Here is a 25832-nt window from a genome sequence, read left to right on the forward strand (position 1 = left end):
GCTGTGATCATTGGAGACTCCATCGTCCGACACGTTCATGCTACGCTAGCCGAAGGTAAGGTGCACACTCACTGTTTCCCTGGTGCTCGTGTTCTCGATGTTTCTGCACAGATATCCGCGATCCTGAAGGCCGACAAGAGGCCCAGAGCGGTCGTGCTTCACTCCGGGGTTAACGACACCACGCTGCGGCAGACGGAGAGTGATATTCTCAATGTAACCCAAAAAACAGAATACAGATTTAACTCATTAGAATTACTTCTTCTTAATGTTACACTGTCAGATATGCAAAATAAATCTATTGTATCTCTTGCTCTGGCTACTGTGTATTGACCACCAGGACCGTATACAGAATTCCTAAAAAAATAAGCAGATTTCCTCTCAGACTTTTTGCTTACCATTTGGGAAAGTGCTAATCATGTAAGATTTTAATATTCACGTTGATAATACAAATGATGCATTAGGAATTGCATTTACTGGCCTAATATACTTTTTTGGAGTCAAGCAAAATGTCACCTCCTATTAAATTCGAATAAGACAGAGATATTACTTATTGGACCAAAAAAACAGTACACAGAATCTAGTAGACTACAGTTTGCAACTAGACGGATGTACTTTTATTTCCTCTACAGTCAAAAATCTGGGTGTTATATTAGACAGCAACTTGTCTTTTAAAACCAGCTCCTCCGGATTCGGGCAGCCGGCAGGAGTCCCCCGTTCCCTGCTTCTCCCCATTATGGAGGTGGCAACAGGCTCCAGCCTCCTGGCAAAGGGTAGCGACTCCTCCACATCCTCACGGACGGCAGCCGTCCCTCCACGTCTCAGGCGGCCGGCAGTAAGCTTGTCCGTCCCCCCGGCAACTCACTCCAGCCCACCGCCTCGATCGTCCACGGCGGCAGACTGCTCCACCATGCTCGATGGCCTGCGAATTCACCACAGCGGCTCCCGGGTTTCACCCACTCCATTCACCCACTCCCGGGTTTCGCCACCAATGTAATAAAGTAAAAACGTTCATAATCACGGGAAGGAGGAGGCGGGAACCGGCGGACATTTAAATAAAACTTTTATGATAAAATAAACACAAAACAGCGCAACAGCCCTTCGCGGACGACTGCCTTCACTATTGTAACTCCTCCTTTTTATCCTTCCAGAGCTCCTCTGTTGGACTCGAGACCGGTGAGTGCCGCAGGTGTCGTTCATTTCCAATTACTCCACCAGCCTCGCTCCGTTCCCACCGCCCCACCTCACTCGTCACACATATAGTTCAGAAACTACTTGATGTCTCTGGCTAGGTTTTTTTGAATCACTGTTTAACTTGCTGGATAGTTAGATGCCAGATAAGTCTAATAAGGCCAGTATAGAAATCACTGGACAGAAATGGCTTATAATATCCAAAATTAAAAGCATGGATGTAAAAGTTTAATACAAGTACCTGTAACTAGTACACTATGAACAGCATTGTCTCCTGTCTATGATAAAGAAGCGGCAGACAGAAATCAGAGGTTCAGTCTTATGAAGGCAGAGCGAACCAGGCCTATTAGATTAGGCTATTTTTGTACCTGCTCTCCTGTTTAATGGAGTTACATGGCTCTGGATTGCCTGGGCAAAACTGATTTTAAAATAAGATGACTGACAGGCTGCCAGATATAAAAAACAAACAATAACTCCATTTGAGTAGAGCTCTGCACATTTTTTTGGTAGACTGCCACAGAAGAAGCAAAGTCAGAGACTTTTAAGTAATTGACTAGGAATTTTCTACTCCAGACTAATTCTTATCACTCAGTTTGGGCTCATCATTCTTTTATTCACTCTCACTCTCTCCTCAGTTGCAGTACCATCTGCTGATCTCCTCATACTTGAATGATATCCGATATTACACAAGCAAGAAGTGGCAGCCACTGGCTTTGATTTCACATAAATTTAGATGCCGTTAGGCATGTTGAGACCTTCATTCTGCAGACCTAGATTTCCTAGGATTTAACTGAAAGCCCCCACTCACATCCATTGTCGCCTGAGCCACAGACCTCTTGCATTTGATCGCAAGCGCAGGTAGAGAGGGCCTCTGCTCTCCTTCTACAATGGGAAAGTCTGCAGGCGGAGGGATGGAGCTATCGTGAGCCTCCATCCCTGTGGAGGGAGTCATGTGGACCCTCCATCATGACAAAGTGCATCCAGGCAAAGGTCAGTGCAAAGCCTGCAGGCAACTGCTGCTTCCCTCATCCTACCTAGTCATGCTCAAACAGGAAAAACATCACTCCATCATCCATTGACGATGAGTGTTGAATAAAAAGTGAGTACAAAGATGATTCAAAAGCTGTGGAGGTGTGGAAAACTAGATGAGACGGTGAGGGTGTTTGATGAAGGCGACTCTCCAAAGTCTCTGGCACACATCCTAAAGCCCTCTTTAATTAAAGTTAGGAGCCTGCTGCAGGGCCAGACCTGCGAGCACGTCCTGTCCATTCGTTTACGGGGATGTGATGGAGCCAGACCGTGACTGCTGACATTCCACCAGAACTCCTGACATTTGCCAGCAGATTCTCAAGAGGGAGAGCATGAGCTAGAATAAAATATTGTGTGACTTCTGCAGTGTCTTCTGTTCATGTATCAACATCTATATACCAAATCACTATGCTTTTATCAACAATTTCTTTGATTTTATTTTTATTTTCAAAACATATAAAAGGTAACTTTATGATACAAAATACTTTTCTTACTCAGGATAGTCATTGACTGTGAATTTTTGAGATTTATGTAAATATTGTTACATAATTTGCTTGCTAAATGTTCCAGGAAGCTCATGCTACACCACTGAAATCTAGTCCCACCCAGATAGGAATGTCGGTTGATATTTTTGATAACATTTCTTCTCATTTATTTTGACCTTTGGTGAATACTGTAAGCTAATTTTCTTGTTGTGCAGCCTGGTGCACTTTCATTATGAATTTAGACCTTTTGCCAAGATTCTGAGTGAAATAACAGTTGGTCGTTCGACTGCCTGCTGCCATCCCATCCAACATAAAAAGCTAATTAAATCAATAAGGAGAGCCCGATCCCGGAAACTGCTCAGAAAGGCCAATGTAGTAGTAGGTCACAATTCTCGCCTAAATTAATTCCTACCCTTAATTATATACAAACATTTATAAATAAATGTACCACCCACGTTTAAACAACAGACCAACCTGCTTTATAGTAACAGAGATTCCAATCCCACCTGAATTCAGAAAACAAAATTCCATTCTATTAGTACTTGGTGATTTGGGCTCCGACATGCTTCTAGTTCTCTCGTATAATATTTAATTATTGATATACTTCTTTACAATTTAATGTGCCAATGAAAAGCAAGTAGCTATAGATCTTTACTTGCGTTTGAAATGAAAAATAAAACCAAATGACCAGGGACTTTGTTCTAGGGCTGGACGATTATGGCCTAAAGTCAAAACCTCGATTAATTGAACATTTTACCTCGATTACGATTAATGAACGATTATTTTGTTTCTGTTTTGTTTTTTTGCCCTCATAGTTCACTTACAAGGTTTGTACTGTAAACAGGGCCATAGTTGGGGTTTGCGGGGCCCCGGTTCAGGTTGTACCAGTGGGCCCTGTTTGAAAGTGTTTAATTTGTAGGTCTGTTCTGTTTATTTGTTCATCAACATGCCCGCCACGTCCCAGAATGCAACGCGGCGCCCAAGCCCTATTAGGCACGGTCACTTTAAGAGCCAATGAATGCATCCAATATAATACACATACGATTTTTTTTCAACTGTTTACTTTAACTTAAGACATAACTGACAGTTTTTTCGAACATACTATCCAAGATGGGTATTTTCACATATGTATTTGTCGGTACAAGAGCAAAAACAGACAAATTCAGTGTTCAAGTGTTTTGAGACGCCTGTCTCTGCGTGAGCCCTGAACACCAGAACACCGCGGTGCTGAAGTGGGCTCTTACACATCCTTTTCTGTTTGTTTAAACTGCGATTTGTTTTTGTTCGTTGAGGTGCAGGAGGAACTTAAAGGAGAACTTTGCAAATGAGAGCTGTTCAGTGTTGCTGTCCGTGAGACGCGGCTCTCTCTGCACACCGAACACAGCGCGCGAGTAACCAGCTACTCAGTTCAGCTTTTCCACGTCTTGTGTTTTAATGCTTTAAAGTCTTTTGAATGGTTACATTTGCAAGTGGCAAGGGTTAATAACACGTGAAAATGACATGCTTTCGTGACGACACGCAGCAGCGTTCTGTCAACTGTCCTGAGCGTCTTTTTAGACTGGCCTCAGCCAGACGGTTGAGATCGACAATTAAAGGTGGGATATTTTTTCCTATTGAAAGAACGATCATAGCTCACTATCAGCAGTTATTTTATCTATGTTCGTAACATTTCTTACATATTATTGCTCGGTGTAATAGATAAATAAAGATTAACGGTTAACAGTACCAGTACGAGTGATTGCGTGTGTGAATTAGTCATACCGTCTCTATATTATTGTGAAGCTGGGGGTTGTAAATAGCCTAGTTCCTTCAAAAGTAGAAAAATATGCTATAATAAGTTTTGAGATTCTAAAATACTTTAGTGATAAATCACAGGACATCGCTGACAACTGCGTTCCTCTGTGCGCGCGATCTTCACAGCTATGAGTTTTCATGCCACAATGCAGCTGCGCGAACATGGGAGCTCGATATAATAATACACATAAGATCGTCTAATCGCTTGAATGTCCAAACCATAAAACAAAAACAACTGACAAAGTTTAGTGAAGACTCAAGGCTCACCGCTCGCACGGCATCAATGTGTTGAACCGGCGTTCACCTCCGTGTTTTGCTTTTATGCCCGTGACTGACAGAATTATGTGGCTACACACGCTTTTAAGGGGGAAGTATTAACAGGAAATAACCTAAATAACCGACATGGGAAAATTACATCGGTTAGAGGTTCTAAATTTCGGTTTCGATTACTTTTTCGATTAATTGTCCAGCCCTACTTGTTCTATCAATCAGTTGTTGATTAGATTTTGAGTGTTGCACTCACAAATAGAGGAAGATCAGAATACAAGCTTGGAAATGATTGTAAGAAAGGGGTGTAGTTTAAGCAGACTAAATGATAGGAAATATCCACCATACATTATGAAACAAGTCTGTCATTTGACAGGAAGATCATGTTATAACATTTTGATTTAATAATTACAAATTATTCATAGCTGAACCAGTCACAAGCATTTAGAACCTATCATATGAGCGATTATAATAACCAAAAAGTTTGGTTTTAGATTTGTTTGTAAAGTATGCCTGACCAGAAACACAATCAATCTTCAAACATATGGTATCCTGAAATAGGCCTATTTTCACATGTGGCAAAACAACTCAGTGAAGACATGACACAATGTACAAAGCACACAACATTACATTTTGATTCTAATGAGGGGCATGTTTCCCGTACAACAACGTAACACGCTGATTAACCACCATAGTACGATGCATTGTTCTTGAAACAAACTAGATAACAACAGCTGTTTCCCAAACACGGTTGCATCTCCGTCATCAAGAGCTGTAATTCCATCCCTATAAGTCTGCAACACTGTTTGCGAATGTTCGTTTGAACTATGGTTTCGGGAAACACTGAATCATTGAAATATGTTGGTAATGACGGAACTTGCGACCATAGTTGGCTAACGATGCCTTTGGGAAACGCACCTCACGGCAGAAATTTGTTTTATTTCCAGAGATATGCACCCATCCCAGATAGCATTTTTTATAGCGACAGTTTTAAAAGCCCAGTATGTTACTCCTACATGGCACTTTACTTACTATCTTTATACTGCAGATGTTAACCTTCATCTTTTTATAATATTATCAGAAATGGAGTCCACACCTGCATCATTAAGTGTACTATATCATGAGTTAGCTGGCAACAAAATAAAAAACTAAAAGGTGAAGAAATGCATAGTAATGATTTATTTTACATTTTCAAATACAGAAAAATTAGCACTACAAATAAAACATTCAAACTAAATGCAAAGTGCTGCATCATGAGAATCGTGATCAGCCTCTCAAGTATGTAATTAACCTAAACTGGAAAGTATTAATCAGCAGTGCATAAAAAAAGCTTTATGGTCTCCCTTCCAATCTGAGATTATTTGAGGGTCTTGAACTTATTTGCGGCTTACAGTACTGTCATGTGCACAGAGCAACTGCATGGCTTTCCGCCAGAGATTGTCAATCTGCTAATGCTCCTCGATTACCAATGTCCTCTCAAATAAGACAAACTGGATTATGGAGGATCAATCCATGCAACATTAGCAGATAGGCTCGACAACACATTGCACACAGGGGAAGGTGAATGCATGAGTGTGTGAGTCGAGGTGAATGGCTCCTGATTCATCAGATTCTCTACTTTATGCCAGGTGAATTTCTCAATTTCACAGTCAGCGAAAATGTCATATTGTCCGCTTTGCAGGGCTGCAGGAGACATGACAGAAAGGCTACCCTAAAACTTGTTAATTCGTTCCTACAACTTATTAATTTATGGCAAATTCTGATATTTTCCAGAACAGGATCCAGCAGGATCAAATTAACATTAAAAATGTTTGACGTGAGCAACAGTGTGTTTTGCTGCAGCAGCACCGATGGAAGCGGTTCACTGACCGTGCAGCGCAGACACACAAGCCACAGTTACGTTTGGGATAATTTCATTTTAAATCCCATAATGTTAGTTGAAAACATTGCAATTGTGTTTGTGACGAGTGGGGCGGGGCCGAGGGACATGGGAGCGAGGCCGGGGGAGTGATTGGAGATGAACTACACCTGTTCGACCCACCGGTCTCGAGGCCCATGGAGGAGATGGAAGGATATAAAACTGGAGCGACGACAGTGAAGGACGAGAGAGGACCAGGCCTGGGCTTTTAGTTGTGTTTTGGGTTTTATTTGCGCGCACCAGTCGTCCGTGAGGGGCTGGTGCGCTGTTTTTGTGTTTATTTTGTTATTAAAATGTTTTTGATTGTCCGCCGGTTCCCGCCTCCTTCTTCCGGATGAATATGAAGGTTTATATCGTTACAGTGGTGCCGAAGCCCGGGAGAAGGAGGGACGCGCTGCTGAAGATCCCTCTCCGCTGTGGTGAATCCGCGGTGCCATCGAGCTGGCGAGGAGTGTGCCGCCATGGACACTCGAGGCGGTGGGCTGGAGCGAGTTGCCGGGGACGGGCGAGCTCGCTACCGGCCGCCCACGATGTGGAGAGACGGCTGCCGTCCGTGAGGGAGCGGAGGAGTCGGCCCCGTTCGCCAGGTGGCCGGAGCCTGCTGCCATCCGCCGGAACGGGGAGGAGCAGGGAACGGGGGACTCCTGCCGGCTGCCCAAAACCGGAGGAGTGTCGTGCCGTCCGCCGAGGGCCGTCCAGTGCCACCGCCAGGCACCGCGGAGGAGATCGCCCAGCTGGTGGAGGGCCGAGCAGCGGTGCGTCTGGGAACCGGAATTTTTTTTTTTTTTTTTTTCCTCTCTCCCCTCTCTCGTCTCTGTCGCTCCTCCTTCCATCTCCTTTTCTCTCGCCTCGTCTGTCCTACCCCCAGGTTCCCGCAGGTCCCCGTGAGCGGCCCCCCCGGAGGGAGGGGGGGGGGATGGGGAGTAGAGCGCAGTCTCGGGAGTACCCCCCGGCCTGCGAGGGGCGATGGGGGTATGTGACGAGTGGGGCGGGGCCGAGGGACATGGGAGCGAGGCCGGGGGAGTGATTGGAGATGAACTACACCTGTTCGACCCACCGGTCTCGAGGCCCATGGAGGAGATGGAAGGATATAAAACTGGAGCGACGACAGTGAAGGACGAGAGAGGACCAGGCCTGGGCTTTTAGTTGTGTTTTGGGTTTTATTTGCGCGCACCAGTCGTCCGTGAGGGGCTGATGCGCTGTTTTTGTGTTTATTTTGTTATTAAAATGTTTTTGATTGTCCGCCGGTTCCCGCCTCCTTCTTCCGGATGAATATGAAGGTTTATATCTGTACAGTGTTTTAAAATACAACAATGAGCACCACGAAACCATTTAAAGAGGCACGTTCAGCGGTCTCCGTGCCGGGATAGGAAACAGTCAACAAAGTAAAATGATCTCAAATGTACGGCGAGCTCTCTTCATTTTATCAAATGATCACAATCACATCTGTTCATTTTATAATCCTGTAACTAGCATTTTATTCATCCATTAAAAATACTAACATTTGTTTCCAGGGGATTAATTCATTTCATTTTTGTGCTGCATGAAAGGAAACAGATGGCAGAAAGCGGCATCCTATTTTTCTTTAGGCTTATTTTATGCACAAAGATTTGTTTTATTGTGAATGTATCCAAATAAAGGCAAACCCTTCCAATATATTTTTATATATTATAAATATATGATTGCGCTGGCATCGCATGTGTGTACACAATTAAGCTTTGCTACTTTGACAATGCAGCCCATTCATTATTATTATAAAATACAGTCAGTCAAACATATGGAAAAAAAAACACTGCTCAGTTTAAATATGTAATAAAGTGTTATCACCGTACGCCATAATGTTAAGCGAAACATATTGTTTTACGTGGATATTGGAACGTGAGTGAAGTAGGCTATAATAAATAATAATTTGGCATTCAAATACATCGCGAATACGGAAACATTTGATTTTGTGTCAAATGAGAGACGCAACGTTGGTTTCGGTTTCATTTTAGCCTAAACTAATTTGTTTTGGCTTGTCATTTATATTGCTATAACTTCTTATAGGCTATTTTTTATTCTTGTTCTTTTTTAAATTGTCAATGTCTGGTTTGTGTATCCCTGGTTGTCCACTAGAGGTCTCACGTCCCCATATCATCACGCCACTTCAGTACTGCATTTCACACTAGCCTTTATCTGGACTAATCACTGTTCATTGCACACAGCTGTTCCCACTCACATTGTTTGTACCTTTGTCATTGTCATGGAGTCATGTCATTTATGTCACCTGGTATTTCGTGTTCCCTGGTTTTTGTTTGTGTTTCTTGTTTTGGACTGCTTACCTGGATTTTGACCTTTGCTTGACTGATTTATGATTCTGGATTACCCCAATAAAACACTGCTATTGGATCTACCTGTTTGTGTGCGTTCCATGACATAAATAGGCTACTGTTAATTGAAATTATTTGTTGTGGAATGAAGGGAACTAAAATAGCATAGTTATGTTTACAGTGATTATTATAATGTTTGTAAACATTTCGTGTCTGCATTAGGCCTATTTCTGAATGAAACAATAAATTGCGACTTATTAATAGGCTACATGATGTATGTTTTTTTCTGTCTAAAAAACACAATTTATTATACGCGTAGCATAGCCTATTTTAACAATGCAGCAAACATTTTTTTATATTTTGATGAATTACTGAAAATAAATAACCAGTTAAAATGAACATCCCTAGTGCTGATCTTTAAGTGTGAGATCCTCGATCATCCTCAATCATCCTATTTTCATATACACTGTTATATAATGTAGCACTTTATAGAAGCAGAGCCACTTACTGCCTTCTCACTGTGCAGGACAATTTTACACTTCTGACACAGCAATTTTCCCTATAGCAAGCTATCCTACTTGCACATATTTGAATAATTCAGAAGTGTGATAAGAGGGAACATTTTCTGCAATTGGTCACACAGTACAAGCAAAAACATTGCCTGGTATCTCAGAAATGTGCCGTCACCTGCCGTGGTTTCACCTAATGGGAAGATACGGATAGACAAATTGGTTTCGCTTTATTTGTGTTTTGTGTCACAATGTGTTTTTGATTTGGCTACACTTAATTACTTTCTAAGACGCTGAAACACTTAATTAATGTTGACATGCATTGAATTAGCATAAACAGGCAGATACACTTGCAAGACAAAACAGCCCTCTGAACGAGACATTAGCTTTGCTTTTTCTCTCCTTTACTTTGATTGTCAGGAGGGGGAGTCAGGCCGACAGGCCTGGAGGGAGAACGCCTGACAAGAGGAGAGAAGTACTTGCCATTTCAAAGCACCACGTTATCCTGTTGTTTTTAGGCAGCAACTTTATGCCTAGATTAAGGAATAGCATCACGTCCCACAAAACAGCTAGTTCAGTGAAGCAGGCCTATATATGATTGTTTATGAGTAGAGTAGCTTTATTACTTATAAAAAACAGTCAAAACAAACCATTAATCTGAAGATATGTACTAGATATATGATTGAAGGGTCTTTAGATACAAAACCAAGAAAAGCAAAATTAAGATTATTTTCATGTTATGTCAAATAATCACTAAATGGCAGATTTAAAATGACATATTTTATATTTGTCATTTAATTTAAAATAATGTTATACAGATTACCTATAAGTGTGTGTTATATCATGACAAGGGTAATGTAAAAATAGAGGAAATTCCACTTTCCTTCTTGCAACCTCAACTGCCACTGCAAACAACATTTTGATTGGCACATCGGTTAGTACCATAATATCAAATTCTTCACACCTTAAGGGAAAAGCCTGAGAAGATGGGCTCTCAGTGCTTTTAGGTTACTAGAATTTGTCACAATAGCAATCCTAGTGTCTCTAAACACCTCTGTGAGGTTAGCAGAGTTAGCCATGTGTTTCTGCCTGCCACGCATGCCCTTTTTGGGCTTAAAAGAGTGTGTTCTTTTCCAAGAGCCCAGGAGCAATTCCATCTAATCTACTTCCCCTCATCTACATCCTCAGCAGTTCTGCTAAAAATAGATTCAGACTAATCTCGAGATAAAACGTGTACACTTCGGTAATATTCTGAGTTCAATCAGTACTTATGTGTCTGCTCCAATGTGGTTTATAATAAAGACAATACAATAGAAAGCAGTACAGCATGACATTATCTATTGTGGACAATAATTGGCCTGGACGAGCTGGAGAAGAGGATGTGTAATAAAAAAAAGCTGCTTAAAAATATCTTATTGCTTTATTGGTATGAATCTGGTCTTTTTTAGTTAGTTTGAATGTCAATTACTACTTTATGAATCTGTTTATCCAGCAGAATATTCCTGATATTTAGCCAAAGTCAAACTTGTGTTTTAATCCGACTATTAGGTTTAGGGCGGTAGCTATTCTTTTTGCAGTCGGTCCCTCTGAATTCGCAACTAATACATTCCTCAATTTAAACCTTTTATCGCTGCTTCAATAATGACAGGTGTGGGAGTTCTCATTAAATGCTACTTCCTCATGAATAATTTTAATAAGCTAATGTTTAAGCCATTTTGCCCCTAAAGGCAAAGCCTGTCGCAAGCCTTCAATTGGTTACTTATCAAAAACCGCCTTTTACAGTTAAATCCTCAGCGCACACGCAATTGTTAATAGCTATGTTGCATTTCGCCCTCAAAACACTTCATGTCACAGCATAAAAAAATTGTATTAAAGCATCTCAGGCTGTTCATGCAATGTATTGATTTTGTTTGCTTCATATCTGAAGACGTAGCAAGCATGTATGCACAAGGCAGGTATTGATGCAAGGCACAAACTAATGTATTTGTCATAAATTCTTACAAATGTTTTTCCCAAGAGCTTGCCGTTGTTGTGAGAGTACACTACTCAGCTTAAAGCAGAAGGCTAAACTCCAGAGACAGATTGGTTTCACAACCCTTTCAATGCAGAGGCTTCATTGATCTGGCTTTCCTCAGCGCCTGACAGGGATCCCTGATGACAAATCTAAAATTTCCACCTCCTGTAATGAAGGGGATTGAGCTTTGTGTCAATTGCGAACAGCAACATAGTTTCCGGCCATGTCCATTTCTCAAAACAGGAGGTGTCAGGAAATGAAAATAGTTTCAGCAAGAAGGGCAAAATATTAAACTGCTTATAAGCTACCTTCAAAACGACAGTGACAAAATCTGATTAAATGAACGTGCCTGTCTTTGTGGAAAAGCATGCAGACACAGCCAAATCATTCATTTTGGGGGATTGAACGTGCTGCAGATTCTGACAACATGACACTGAGATAAATCCACACTTGTTAGAGGAAATCCTAGATTGCAAGATTTATGTTTGACGCACAGAAAGGTACAGTAACACCTCTCTGAGGTGATGCAGAAAAATGCTTTGGAGCTTACAAACTGTGTTTGATTTAAAACATTTGCAGAGGTCAACATTTGGCAATGTTATGAACCAACTGCTATTCATAGTTTTCACTTGACATCACAGCCTTATGGGAATGCCCACCTGGAGGGCAAAACAAGGCTTTCTTCCACTGCCAGCCAGTTTGTACTAAATGCTAATGTACTAAGACAGTAATATTAAATAGTATACGTTATTAATGATGCCCACTATTTACAGTAAAGCAGATGCACCCAGAATATAAATGCAACATGCCAAATTTAAAATAGAAAACCATTTTAAGAAAATATTGAATGTGGCTTTAAGACAGTGATATTGGAGAACCAAACTTAATATACTCCTTATTAATAAAACATACTATATACAGGCAAGCAGATGGACCCTGAATATGAACCAACACATAAAGTTTCATATTCAGCATTTTCCCATAGAAAACCATTATAGAAAGAAAATGCTTAACATGGACATTGCATTCACATATTGGGCTCCATATGTATATAGTAGGCCTTATAAAGAAAAATTATACTGAATATCACTTTTTAATATCACTGTTATCACATTAGCAAACCTAGGCAAAATAAAGTGAGCAAAAAAGGTCTATTGTCAATAACATGTACAGACCACTACTCACACACTGTCAAACCAAGCAGCTTTGTTTATACAATGACTAAAACAGTCATAACCGAAACTGTTTCATTACAAACATTCTTCCAACAGAAGAAAGTCAGTCATAAAGGTTTTGAATGACATGAGTGTGAGTAAATGAGAACAGAATTTTGATTCTCTTTTAAGCCATGTTAATAAGCGTTTTAGAATATCCTGCTGTTTTGGTGATTGAAGTACCATGGTTTGTTCATATACCTTTGTTTTTCTTCTTTTGAGAGGTGGTCTAAATATTTGTAGCATGAAACAGATGGAAAATTGTCAGGCCTGGTCTGCAGTTCTATGGATGTTCAGCCCTCCGGGTCGCTGTGCGAGTCATGTGACTGAAAACAATGAAGTGAGACTGCAGAGACATTAGAGAGTAGCACTACTCACCAGTTGGAGCCAGAAGCCTTGGGGGTGGTGGAGGAGGGGGTGGAGGGGGTAACGGTGGGTAGGGCCTACACTGGCATGGCAACTGGCAGCTCCCTTCCAGCGGTGCCACTGTGGTTCGGGAGCATGATTTCTGGAGCTCCCCTCTCGCAAACTAGGGAGAATAACAGGGCACAATTTAGCTTTTGAGATTTAGAGATTTAGCTTTGGTCACTTTTATCATCATGCCATGTGTAGCACAGAAAAAACTGCAATAGTAAAATGAGATTTTTCGCAATAACCCTTAGAATTTACAATGAAGAGAACATAACAACACAAGCACTCTCTCTTATTTTCTCTCTGCATGTTGGCGAATGGGAGCTCCCTCCCACTAAAGTGGAGACTGAAGGGTGTGTGGAGGCTGAGGTCTCTCAAAGAGAGCACCCACCCACACCGCAGCGCCACGGCCCCCAGAAGAGTGGGAGTAACGAGGGGTGAACCCTGACACTGCCACCCCCTAATAGGCCATCCAGGAAACACTTCTCCTGGTCTTGTGAGGGCTGTTGCCACGGGGTACAGTAGTAAACGACCAAAAGCAATGTCTCCAGATCTGAACACTGTTCAGTACCTATGATTTTAGCTGATGCTGGAACTCTTAAATAAACCGTAGTGCAAACTAGTAAACTAGACTAGTTGTAAATACTACTATTGTAGAAATACTAGAGGTGCAAGGTCAAAATATTACACATAAATATTCATGGATATTTTACTTTGTGTATTAAACTTTAACCTTCCGAAACTGCCATCTAAATCTGATTAAACTCAAAATTATATATAAATGTCATTTATGATTTTATTTTGTTGCCAACTGTATCTGACCGTGCATATGTATACAAATACATAAATACACATCCAAATAACTAGATATATTCATACATTTCAGCGCAGGAGAGAAACACACAGTGGCCGTTATGCACGTGCGCATCCGCGACGCTCAGTTATTGAACCTGAAAACGAATTATTATAATCGACTGAACTGCTCAGTCCAACTCACCTGAAATAACGGAAGAAACAGTGAGAGAAAACAGTAACTTGTCAAAAACGGCAAAAAACCCAAACTAAGCGGCGATAAATTTCGGATAAACATTCCTCTTCTGTCTCTTCACAGTCCACCTGACGAGGACGCGAGTCTGAGGCGCATAAAAGTCATTTAATATCCGCTTCTCAAGGCTTACCAACGATGTTTTCCCCGAGTTTGAGCAGACACGGTCTCTGAAACATTCTCGTCCAATTAAAGCAACAATAACTGGTGACATGGAAGGGTTTGAAGCGACATAGGAAGGACGCTAGCGTTGCTGAGGAAAGTTGTTGATCCTTCGCGCGCTGCCGTTGCGCGTGCCTTTTCCACCGCACAGGAGTTCCAAAGCAAAGTTCTCTCCGCGCGCGATTCTGTGTGAGCCGAGCGCTGAATCAGGATTCATTTCTGGCCAGGCATGATAAGAAGATGTCAGTTTAGTTGCTGACACTCAAAACGCCACGGAGAGCCTACGCTGACTCGGTTAATCGCTCGAACGCCGGTGCTCATGTAGGTCCCAAAACTGTAGACTGGGGGATTCACCTCTTCATGACTTGGACAGCACCACCTGACGTGAAAGCGTCCAGTGAGAAACGCGCGCAAAAATAACGTACTATTATTATTAATGTGCTAGCCATTTACATTAGTATGGAAAGCCAAATGGGTCAGAATACGCGTGCTTTTCAACGCCGTATTCATTTTAAAACGCCGTTTTCATAACGCCGCCAGGCGTTAAATAAGCGCCGTTACGTGATAAGTTAACGCCAGACGCCACCAGGCGTTAAAATAACGCCACACGCCGACCGACGTTAAGTTAACGCGACACGCCACTTAAGATGCAAATTTATTCGCTCATCTACATGGACACACCTCTCATGGCTACGAGGACTCTACGGCAAGTCAGAGCATCCAGTTTGCAAGAGCGCGAAGATGGCAAGAAGAGCCCTTACAATTGTACATATAGGGGATAAATGCCCCTGAATAAGCTTTTGTCTCATGAAGTCTCATGAAGTGAAAATGTGGAAATGATTTTATTCAACAGTTAAATTAATAAGGAAGTAATATTATTATTTTATTATTATATTATATTTTGAGTAGGATATCATTTCAATTTAATAAATAGTTGGCCATAGTTTTACAAAAATAGAAATTCTGTTTATTTACATTTACTCAACCCAATGTTGTTTCAAACCTTATGTCTTTATTGCGTTTGAGGAACATAGGAAGATATTTTGAAGAATGCTGATAACCAAACTGTTTTAGTCTGTAAATATATGTTGATTCAGATGCAACTTCTGAAACAAAGCATAGCATGTGTAAACCTAAATTAAATATACATTTTTAAAGCTACATTTTGATTCTGTTTTCTCATTCTTTGCTTTTCTCATTTAACACAATTTGGCTATATGATAAAATATCTTTTGAGGGTACTTTTTCTTCCTTTTTAAAACATAATAACATATGATAAACTGAAATCATACTCAAAAGTAGATACCTGAATTTTTACAATAAAGCACTTACACACACACACACACGTCTGGTCAGCTATCCTTGTGGGGACTCTCCATAGGTGTAATGGTTTTTATACTGTACAGACCGTATTTTCTATCGCCCTACACCAACCCTACCCCTAAACCTAACCCTCACAGGAAACTTTCTGCATTTTTAGGTCAATTTAGGTCCCCTCCGTGACACGAGTCCCCATGAGTCTGTGTGTATTCAGGTTTAAGTCCCCACCAGAATAGAAAAACAAATACACACACACACACACACACACATATATATATATATATATACATATATACATATAATGAATATTGTTATTACATGACACAAATGAGTGTAAATTTGGAAATTATTACAACAGTTAAATAATAAATTTCTTGTAATATATTCCAAAATATATTTATAATCTGTGTTGGAATATATATATATATATATATATATATATATATATATATATATATATATATATATATATATATATAATGACCTTTTGGATGTATTTCATTATAAATCTCTTTGTAATCTATAATAACATTACATTTATTTCATATTTCTATATGTCCTTCTTGAATATTAAGCAATTTTGGCCACATTATAAATACTTTGTGAAATTGCACATGCTAAAATATAAGCATTATTAATGTGTTTAATAAAAACATAAACATTAATTAGTGAAAAGAAAGAATTATTTAATAAACAATTAGAATGATTAGTACTTGTCTCTCATTGGACTGATTAGCCTATCTCTCAAAACCTTTCTTAATTAGTTGTACAGTATTGCATGATTTGTAGATTATATTTAATACACTTTGCGTAAACGTTTGCAATTAGTTTTTAAAAGGTAACATTAAGGTCTTAAGGCGTCTATGCTTACATTCCTTTATATATATATATATATATATATATATATATATATATATATATATATTCAAAGAGTTTTCTTTATTTTCATGACTATGTAAACTGTAGAGTCAGACTGAAGGCATCAAGGGCTATTTGAGCAAGAAGGAGAGTGATGGGGTGCTGCTCCAGATGACCTGTCCTCCACAGTCACCGGACCTGAACCCAATCGAGATGGTTTAGGGGTGAGCTGGACCGCAGACAGAAGGCAAAAGCACCAACAAGTGCTAAGCATCTCTCTGGGAACTCCTTCAAGACTGTGGAAGACCATTTCAGGTGACTACCTCTTGAAGCTCATCAAGAGAATGCCAAGAGTGTGCAAAGCAGTAATCAAAGCAAAAGGGGGCTACTTTGAAGAACCTAGAACATGACATATTTTCAGTTGTTTCACACTTTTTTGTTATGTATATAATTCTATATATAATTCCACATGTGTTAATTCATAGTTTTGATGCCTTCAGTGTGAATCTACAATTTTCATAGTCATGAAAATAAAGAAAACTCTTTGAATGAGAAGGTGTGTCCAAACCTTTGGTCTGTACTATATATATATATATATATATATATATATATATATATATATATATATATATATATATATATATATATATATATATATATATATATATATATATATATATACATTATAGGGCGATATTTGACTCCTTAAAGATTAGTTTTTTAACCTTTATAATCCCCTTTTTCAAACTTTATTAAATGTATTCCATATTTTAAAGCCAAAACATTTAGATTTTAACTTAGCATCAACATTTCATCTTTGCCATGCACTTAACTTTTTTTGTTGCATTAAGGAATATTTACAGACTTCATGCATAATAACGATGTTATGAGATTAATGTTTAAAATATGAAGTTTTGAATATAGAAATATTAAACAATTTAAATGACTCAATTTATAAAATGAAACTGAAACCGCCAGTAGGTGGCAGCATGTCACTGAATCATTTATTAAATCGATTCGTTCAAACGTCTGATTCATTTATGATTTTAAGACAGCACCGGATGTAGTGTCTGGCGCGTTTTTTAGATTGTTAGGTCATTATTAATCTCTTTATCAGAGAACAACAAAGATGTCTGGTGTACCTAATAATTTTAGAAGACGTCTCAGTGGGATTAGGGATCGCATAAATGCCCAACTTGACAGTTTACTTGAAGCATCACCAGCAGAGCTTGGAGAACAAAGTCTTGTGGACAGGTAGGGAATGTCTGTCTGCCTATCTATCTATCTATCTATCTATCTATCTATCTATCTATCTATCTATCTATCTATCTGTAAAATCTTTAAATAAAATCTATTTATTAGCCCTATAAATTAATTGGATGATTTAATTCGACAACTTAAATCATGACATTATAATAACAAACAATAAGTATCAAACTTACTTTATCTCAGATCATTAATTAGGTTATAGCAAATATGTTTAAATTTCGTAGTAGAGTTATGTTTAAATGTTCTCTGAAAGGTTTGAGATGTTCCGCAACGAACAGCCGTTGCATGGTCCTGCTCGTCCCAGAAGGACGCGGAGGAGAAATGTGACATGTACATTTAAAGTAACTCTTCTCCGCACTGGTATTGATCGGTTATCTTCTTTGAGAGGTAAGTCCTTTGCTTATAATGCTATTCATGAAATTGTCATGTTGATTGTAAACAAATTAAACTAACAGCATTTCACATTGTTGACCAATAGATGCCATTGCCAGTCAGAGACTTGTTGTACAGAGAGAGCAGAGTGAGACACAGTTTGCAGAAATTCTCAGAAGCACGTTTCCACAGCTTCAAGGGAGAGAGTTTGAATTATGCAGGGTTGATGCACAGAGGCAGGTTTCACGTTTGAGTCTGGAGTCAAAAACCCCAGCAGCCATAATTGCTAGTGGGCAGCTAGGAAGATCGGCACTTTATGTACAAGAGAAGGTAATCTAATCTAATATTCAAAAGGCCTCTTTGTGTCTGCAGTATTATGTAGAAACTGTGTTCCTATTGTTTGATCTATTTCATATCAGTCTTCGTTTTTTGGACAGCCTAATATTTTATTGCTTCCTTTATATTATGTATAAACAAAAGTGCTACAAATAGTGCAATAGTACATTCAAATGAAAGATCACAGTTGTTCAATTTTACAGAGTACTTATGCACTTGCACAAGTGAACTCCTCTCCAGCTCCAGCCGTGGCCTCCTTCTCATCTCCAGCCGTGGCCTCCTTCTCAGCTCCAGCCGTGGCCTCCTTCTCAGCTCCAGCTCCAGCCGTGGCCTCCTCTCCAGCTCCAGCTCCAGCCGTGGCCTCCTTCTCAGCTCCAGCTCCAGCCGTGGCCTCCTCTCCAGCTCCAGCTCCAGCCGTGGCCTCCTTCTCAGCTCCAGCTCCAGCCGTGGCCTCCTCTCCAGCTCCAGCTCCAGCCGTGGCCTCCTCTCCAGCTCCAGCTCCAGCCGTGGCCTCCTCTCCAGCTCCAGCTCCAGCCGTGGCCTCCTCTCCAGCTCCAGCTCCAGCCGTGGCCTCCTCTCCAGCTCCAGCTCCAGCCGTGGCCTCCTTCTCATCTCCAGCCGTGGCCTCCTTCTCAGCTCCAGCCGTGGCCTCCTCTGCTGCTCCAGCTCCAGCCGTGGCCTCCTCTCCAGAAGTTTCAGTGGCATTTTCTTTACTCAGTCCAGACACAGATATTTATATCTCAGATGAAGATGAGTATGAGTAAGTCAATTGATGTTGTTAGACATGTATTTATACTGTAGTTGGATCAAAAGACGGAGTAACATTCTCTTTTATTTATTTTTTTCAGTGTTGACCTGAAATCATTGTTAAATACAATGTCAAACAAAGTGGATTTTACAGCTGCACCCATTTCCAACCAAATCAATGTAACACGATGCAACATCCTAGACAGTGGCATCAGAGCCTTCCGACGCCAACGTTTTAACCCTGAGGCAAAACTAGATGTTGTGTTCAGAGATGCTGATGGGATTGGTGAGGGAGCCGCTGATGAGGGTGGACCAACGAGAGAATTTTTAACTTTGCTGATGAGGGAAATCCACTCATGCGAAATATTTGATGGAGAGGACTGGAAAAAAACACTTGCCTGCAATTCCAAAGGTAACCTCCTGCCTAATTTGTGTGTGTGTGTGTTTACATTAAGCATTTTGGAAAAATAGTTTGCCTCCTTTATAATTTTCTGTAATTCTGCACACTTTCACATTGAATGTCATTAGGTCTTTATAAAAATCATCTTTAATTATTAAAATTAAAACATAGTCCCCTATGAAAAAAGTGATTAATTTTTTAAGAAGCACCACACATTTTCTAAGCATTGTTTATAGACATAATAATGCTTTTCCCATGTGTTACAGCACTGTACAATGGAATGTACAAAATAGTTGGACGGATGATAGCTGTGTGCCTGATACATGGTGGTGTGGAGCCAAATTTTTTTTCAGAAAGACTGTTCTGTCAGGTGTGCAACCTTCAGCCCCCAGTACCAGACCTTCAAGAGATTGCTGACTATGACTTCAGAGCAAAGATGACCAAGGTTAGTTTATATATTGCACATTTTCATTTATGCCAGCTGTTGCTTTGTTAGTAACTGTAATTTGGCGATAGTGGTAATATCTTAGAATGTTTAAATTGTTAACCTTAACCTTAAAAAGCTCTTACTTAAGGGTTTGTGTGTGCATTAAATATTTAAATGTTTTATATAAGTATTTTGTTTCTTGTATTTAATGGCTAATTTTGTGTTAAATTCATTGTCAATTTAGATCCAGTTGGCACAGAATGTAAATGAAGCACAGTGTGCTATAATGGAGGCGTCTGACCAATTAAGTATGCTGGGGTCTCTATGGCACATCCAGACGCTAGAAGACAGAGACAACTTAGTGGAATCAGCTACCAAGTTTTTCATCGAGAACAGGTTGAGGGATTCCTTGGAACAGTGAGTATAAGAATGTACAGATATTTTCACCTGACAAATTACCAGTACTATTTTGTCATTGTTTCACATTTGGTACATGTTTTGCTTATCTAGATTTAAAGAGGGCCTGGAGTGTCTTGGGCTTTTACATTTGATGCAAAAGCATCCTCAGCTCTTTAAAGAAGTATTTATGTATGAGGAGAAGCCACTTTTGGCCGAAGACATATCTGCTTTGTTTAAAGCAGAACTTTCTCCAGTTGGCAGCAACAGGAGAGTAGTGGAGAGTAGAACAATCTGTTTCTGGAGGGACTGGCTCATAGAAGTGGAAGGTATGAGATCAAACTGAAGCTATGTTGGATCTCTCTCTCTCTCTCTCTCTCTCTCTGTCTGTCTGTCTATCTATCTATCTATCTATCTATCTATCTATCTATCTATCTGTCTGTCTGTCTGTCTGTCTGTCTGTCTGTCTGTCTATCTATCTATCTATCATATTTTTTTAAGATAAATTAAATAAAAATGTATATATGTTTGATGAAATCCCATAGCTCATGTGTGCTTTTAACATATTATCCCTGTATTAAAATGTATTTAGTTGCCACTTGAACAAATCTTTCATACACTTTTAAATATATACTGAACCATAGCACACCTTTAACTAATACACTTATAAAACACTTGTATATTTGGTTTACTTTATCTGACTACACTTAAAATCAATTTATATTAAGTGTACTTATGTGGTACAGTTGGGAAAATGTACTTATATTTATTAAAAGTTTAATTTAGGATTACTATATAAAAATCTACTAAGATTGAACTAATTTTTAATGTAATGAAATCAAACTTTAGAAGTACACAAATAAAAGTCCTCTGTATATTTTTGTGATAGGATACTTTATTTCAATGCACTAAAAATGAATTTGAGTATTAGTGCTACTTAATATACTTTTTCAAGTGCAAGTAGAAATACACCTTTAATTAGTGTCTATATAAAATATAATCTTATTTAGCACAAAAAAATGAATTTACTACAAAAGTACTTGCTTGTTTTTAAGTATTTTTAGTACATTCAACTATACTTTATTGTTATCTGGGATGAGGATACTTATATGGGTTTGGAAGAACATGAAGTACAATAAACTGTGACAACTACTTTACTGGTATTCTGTATCTGCAAAATGGTCATTAACTTTTTTTTTTCCTGTTCATTTTTACTAGAAGGAACTGCATATCCCCTCACCTTAGACAAGATTCTTGGATTTGTGTCAGGATCTACTGCTATTCCGAGGCTAGGGTTCCCAGTGGAACCCAAATTGGAGTTCTTACACCCTCAAGAGAATGAGGCCCCTAAAATTTTTCCAGAGGCAAATACCTGCAGCATTGTCTTGAGGCTACCAATCCATCCCAGCTATGAACTCTTCAGAGAAAACATGGAAAGTGGTATTTTGCAATCCCCCACTTTTGGAGTGATGTAGAAAAATTGTGTTGGCTGTTACTGATGTAATAGTTTTAAATATTTTCATGTTTTAAAGTTTTATTATGAAACATGAAGAGCTAAATTGGCACACCACTGCTCTAAGAGTAGAAAAATATTTATATTCTCACCAAAAGTGACATTTCAAGCCTACAAGCTCTTCATCAGACAATGATCACATACATCAAACTAGAGTGACATGATCACCCACATGACCCCCCGCCCCCCAAACCGAATGGCAATCAGATAAAGGCAATAAACATAAAAGTGAAAACAACCATTAACTACAAATGCTGAACCTCAACATATTAAAAAAAAAAAAATACTTGCAAAATATACATAAAAGAACAATACTTTATCTCTCACAAAAATCATTAAATAAAATGCCTGATGTTAAGAAAACAATCAACATCAAGATAGAATCAAATGTAAATTTGATTCTATAATTTATGTATACTTTACAGCTATTTTTTTTATATAGGCTTAGGTTCAGAATTTGTAGTTAGTGGTTGTATTCACTTTTAGGTTTGTTTATTGCCTTTATGTGAGGTGATTTCCTGATTGCCCTTTTTTGGATCATGTGGGTGATCATGTCATTCAGGTTTGTGCTATATATAAAACCTGAACTATGTATGTGTTCATTGTCTAATGAAGAGCTTGTAGGCTCGGAATGTCACCTTTGATGAGAACATAATACTTTTGGAGCTGTGGTGTGCCAAATTTCTTCTTAGTTTTAGGTATTTACGTGGTTGAGCACTCACATTAAGCCCTTCAGCCTGTTGGATGTGTGCACTTCGATTATCTAAAGTTATACAATGGACATTTCATCATACAGTTCTACTACAGCTTTTTGATGTTTGTAGGGGTTGCTAAGTTTTGTCCCTTTCTCCAGTTCTGCTCTGTCTTGGGATATCTGATAAGAATCCACATCTGAAAGTATTCAGATTATACTACAAATTAATGAAATTTACATCACAATTACAATAAAAAGTTGTTTATTAATGTGATTTAGTGTTTTTTTTTTTTTTTTTTTATCTCAGGGATATGACTAGCCCTTACATAAACTATAAATGAGTCAGGAAAGTAGAGGGGAGATACCGATCAGAATATGACACATGCCATGTAAAACACTTCAAACAAGTAACAGTGACACTGTTAAATGTCAATTTACATTCTTAGGTTTTCCACAAAAGAAAGGACATCTTTAAGTACATTTACTCCAAGATTTTCCCGGGGACCTTCAAGTGGATCAATTTGTTCTGTGAGTTGTTTCATCTCATCATCAGTCACAGTGAACTGGTTTGGAGGTACGGTAACTCGTTCAAGCCAATGCACATGAGATACCGCTCCAGATACAGAATGACTGTCACCACCAACAAGCTCTGCTGAATTAGTCTCTCCTCCAGTGGAGTCTGAGGGTCTTGCAAATATCTCCTGCATTGCAGTACTTGGCAGACTCTGTTGTGCCAGGCAATCCCGGACAAAGATTTGTAGAGGTGACTGGTGTCTCTCGGTTCGTAAACCATGATTGTTCCACTGGTGTTTAAAATTTGTCAAGTCTTTGTTAATTCTTGGGATGTAGACATATTGCAGAGCCCACATGTGCATTTCATTATCTACATCCACAATGCCCTCACTCTCAAGAAAGTGGAAAAGGTCATAGTACACATTTGACACCCCACGCCACAGATCGACCCAAAGTCTTTCAATCCTCTGATTGTGTGTACTTCTTCCTCTAAGAGCACTCCCTCGTTCAGTGCCTCTGAACAGGTTCATGAACAAGCACACTGCATTGTTCTCTCCCCCATGGTCAGTCCTTACTCTGGAAGGGACTCCATATTTGGAAATGGCATCCAAGAAGCAGTTCATGACAGTGCTGCTGCGATTGTTGTTAGATGCTTGGAGAAAGGTGACAAGCCGACTGTAGCCATCAATGGCACCATGAATTACTATCCTCCATCTAAATTAACACAAATACATAATTACTTAGTTGAGCATAAAACCTGCATTAGACAACAACAAAATATCCAATGAAGGGTGTGCTTTAGATGTTCTACAAGAGCACTGTTACATCCATTTCAACAACCCTTTTTATGCAGCCATACTGATTTCTGTTAATCAACTGCTTAATTCTGAAATTTAGACTTTTAAAAACAAATTTTAAATTTAGTGACTTAATGGCATTTTGTTAAAGCAACAGAAGAATAAAGTGGTTAAGGCATAATGCAATGTTTAAGATTGCATTTAAAAAGAAAATTACCTTATTAGTTTGTGATTTCCATCAAGATGCCATAAAGAATTAGGTCCTGCGACACGGTAGGACCTTCTACGTAGTCTCTGAGACATTGCTCTGAGAGCTGCAGCCCTTGGGTTGACACGATGCATACTGCTCCGCACTCTGCACCTCTGAACCCGAATTCCCTCTGTCCTCAGTTGTGCTCGAACTGCCTCTGGTCCAAGTTGGTCATTTCCAGCCACTATATCCCTAATTTTTTCATCTAAATCTGCATCAGATATATCTGAGTATGAGGAAGACTGCAACAGATTGAAGCACCTGGAAATATATATCCAAGCATTTTAACATTTAATAGGAGCGCTAAAATAAATCAAAAGTTGCACTCAGCATTTTTCCCAACTCATTATGATCTAATGAGATGAGTACTCCAGTCAGCCTAAACATATGACATTTTAATCTAGGTGGAGCAAATTCCCAAATATGTTTCTATTGTTATAAAATGCTTTGGATAAAAGTGTCCACTAACTGACTAAATGTAAATATAAATAAAATTCACTTTATTAATCGGGTTACACAGTGTAATTACACATTTAAGTACTAAATAATAATAATAATAATCTAGATGCACTTACTATAGGGTTGTGGTTAGGAATAGGATTAGGGTTTAGTTTATGGTCAGTATCATGTAATTATGCACACTACATGTAACATATGTAACTGGGATAAAATAAAATGTTTCCATCATTTTATTAGTTTTGCATGACAAATACACCTGTGAACAGGGTATAATGTGTGTAGTCAATGGATATTAGTTATTATATTATATAACTTACCTTAAACGTCGCTTGACTGTGGATATGGAGGTGTGTAGAATTTGTGCAATCTGTTTTACAGTGAAGCCACAAGACAACAAAAATGACAGCTGATCCTGTGTAATGACATAAGATGGTGCACCTCTGGATCCACTACGAATCAGTGGAGGTCGATATACAGTGCTGTCTGTAGAATAATTATAATATATTGCTTTTATAAACAATTATAAACAGACTTCTTAATTTTTCCAATAGTTTGTATGTCTGTGTGATATGTTATGCTTAGCAAAATTATTCAAAATATATTACTGTAGATGTCAAGTTACTGGCCATCAAAATCAGACAATCTAACTGAAGTTTACTGTGAGTAATTAAGATTGTTTGATTGCATTTACCATCCTGTGCTCTTGGTTCAGAAGTTTGAATCTCCTGAATAAAATCTGATACTTCATGGATGATCTCATCTGCTGCCTGAGTATGTAGAAGAGTCCCCTTTGCCCATTCCAGGCTCCTCAGCATGGTTTGAAGTCTAAAAAGTAAATGTTTTTTTTTTATTATTATTATTTTTATATTAAATAAATTAATAACAATACATAATTTTTTGCTTTGTTTTAAATAGTATATCATGCTATGTTTTTTTAAAAAGAAAGAAAAATAACCTCAAAACTTATTTTAAAGTCTAAAAAATGTTGTTCTAACATGTTGCTTTAGAAAGAAATATTCAATTTACATTTAGGCTACACTGTCAATTTTTTATTTATTTATTTATTTATTTATTGAAGCTGCATCTGAATCATTATTTACATACATTTAATGACTAAAACAGCTTGGTTACCAGCA

The 25832-nt window shown here is 38.9% G+C and overlaps 2 protein-coding genes across 5 annotated transcripts in view; one reads left to right on the forward strand and one right to left on the reverse strand.

Moving 5' to 3' along the window:
* LOC132106787 (proline-rich membrane anchor 1-like) overlaps positions 1-14797 on the reverse strand; it is a 41890-nt gene extending 27093 nt beyond the window's left edge. For 2 of the 3 annotated variants that reach the window (XR_009424199.1, XM_059512778.1), the window contains exons 1-2: positions 14136-14797; positions 13106-13256 (exon numbers count right to left, since the gene is read on the reverse strand). Coding sequence is in view for 2 of the 3 variants with exons in the window: in XM_059512778.1 (XP_059368761.1) it covers positions 13106-13256; positions 14136-14228 (244 nt within the window). In the remaining variant the exon portion in view is untranslated. The remainder of the gene's footprint in view (positions 1-13105; positions 13257-14135) is intronic. The other variant, XM_059512779.1, reaches the window with a different exon arrangement.
* Positions 14798-17339: 2542 nt separating this feature from the next.
* Positions 17340-22946, forward strand: LOC132106788 (uncharacterized). 2 transcript variants are annotated; one of them, XM_059512780.1, is made up of 8 exons: positions 17340-18179; positions 18271-18494; positions 18704-19260; positions 19349-19659; positions 19914-20092; positions 20319-20491; positions 20585-20799; positions 21689-22946. In XM_059512780.1, exons 1-8 carry the CDS (start codon positions 18032-18034, stop codon positions 21943-21945), a joined length of 2064 nt encoding a protein of 687 aa, XP_059368763.1. In that variant the 5' UTR covers positions 17340-18031; the 3' UTR covers positions 21946-22946. The 2 variants fall into 2 exon arrangements, with proteins under 2 accessions (XP_059368763.1, XP_059368764.1); XM_059512781.1 differs by having other exon boundaries at positions 20001-20092.
* Positions 22947-25832: the final 2886 nt, after the last annotated feature.

Source organism: Carassius carassius, chromosome 27 (genome assembly GCF_963082965.1).
Source record: "Carassius carassius chromosome 27, fCarCar2.1, whole genome shotgun sequence".
Lineage (NCBI taxonomy): Eukaryota > Metazoa > Chordata > Actinopteri > Cypriniformes > Cyprinidae > Carassius > Carassius carassius.

Excerpts from the sequence above, each read along its gene's own strand:
- LOC132106788 (XM_059512780.1), top strand. The coding sequence starts at position 18,032 with ATGTTCTCTGAAAGGTTTGAGATGTTCCGCAACGAACAGCCGTTGCAT. Across the intron at positions 18,495-18,703 it reads CACTTTATGTACAAGAGAAG|AGTACTTATGCACTTGCACA; the intron begins GTAATCTAATCT and ends TCAATTTTACAG. Across the intron at positions 20,800-21,688 it reads CTGGCTCATAGAAGTGGAAG|AAGGAACTGCATATCCCCTC; the intron begins GTATGAGATCAA and ends CATTTTTACTAG.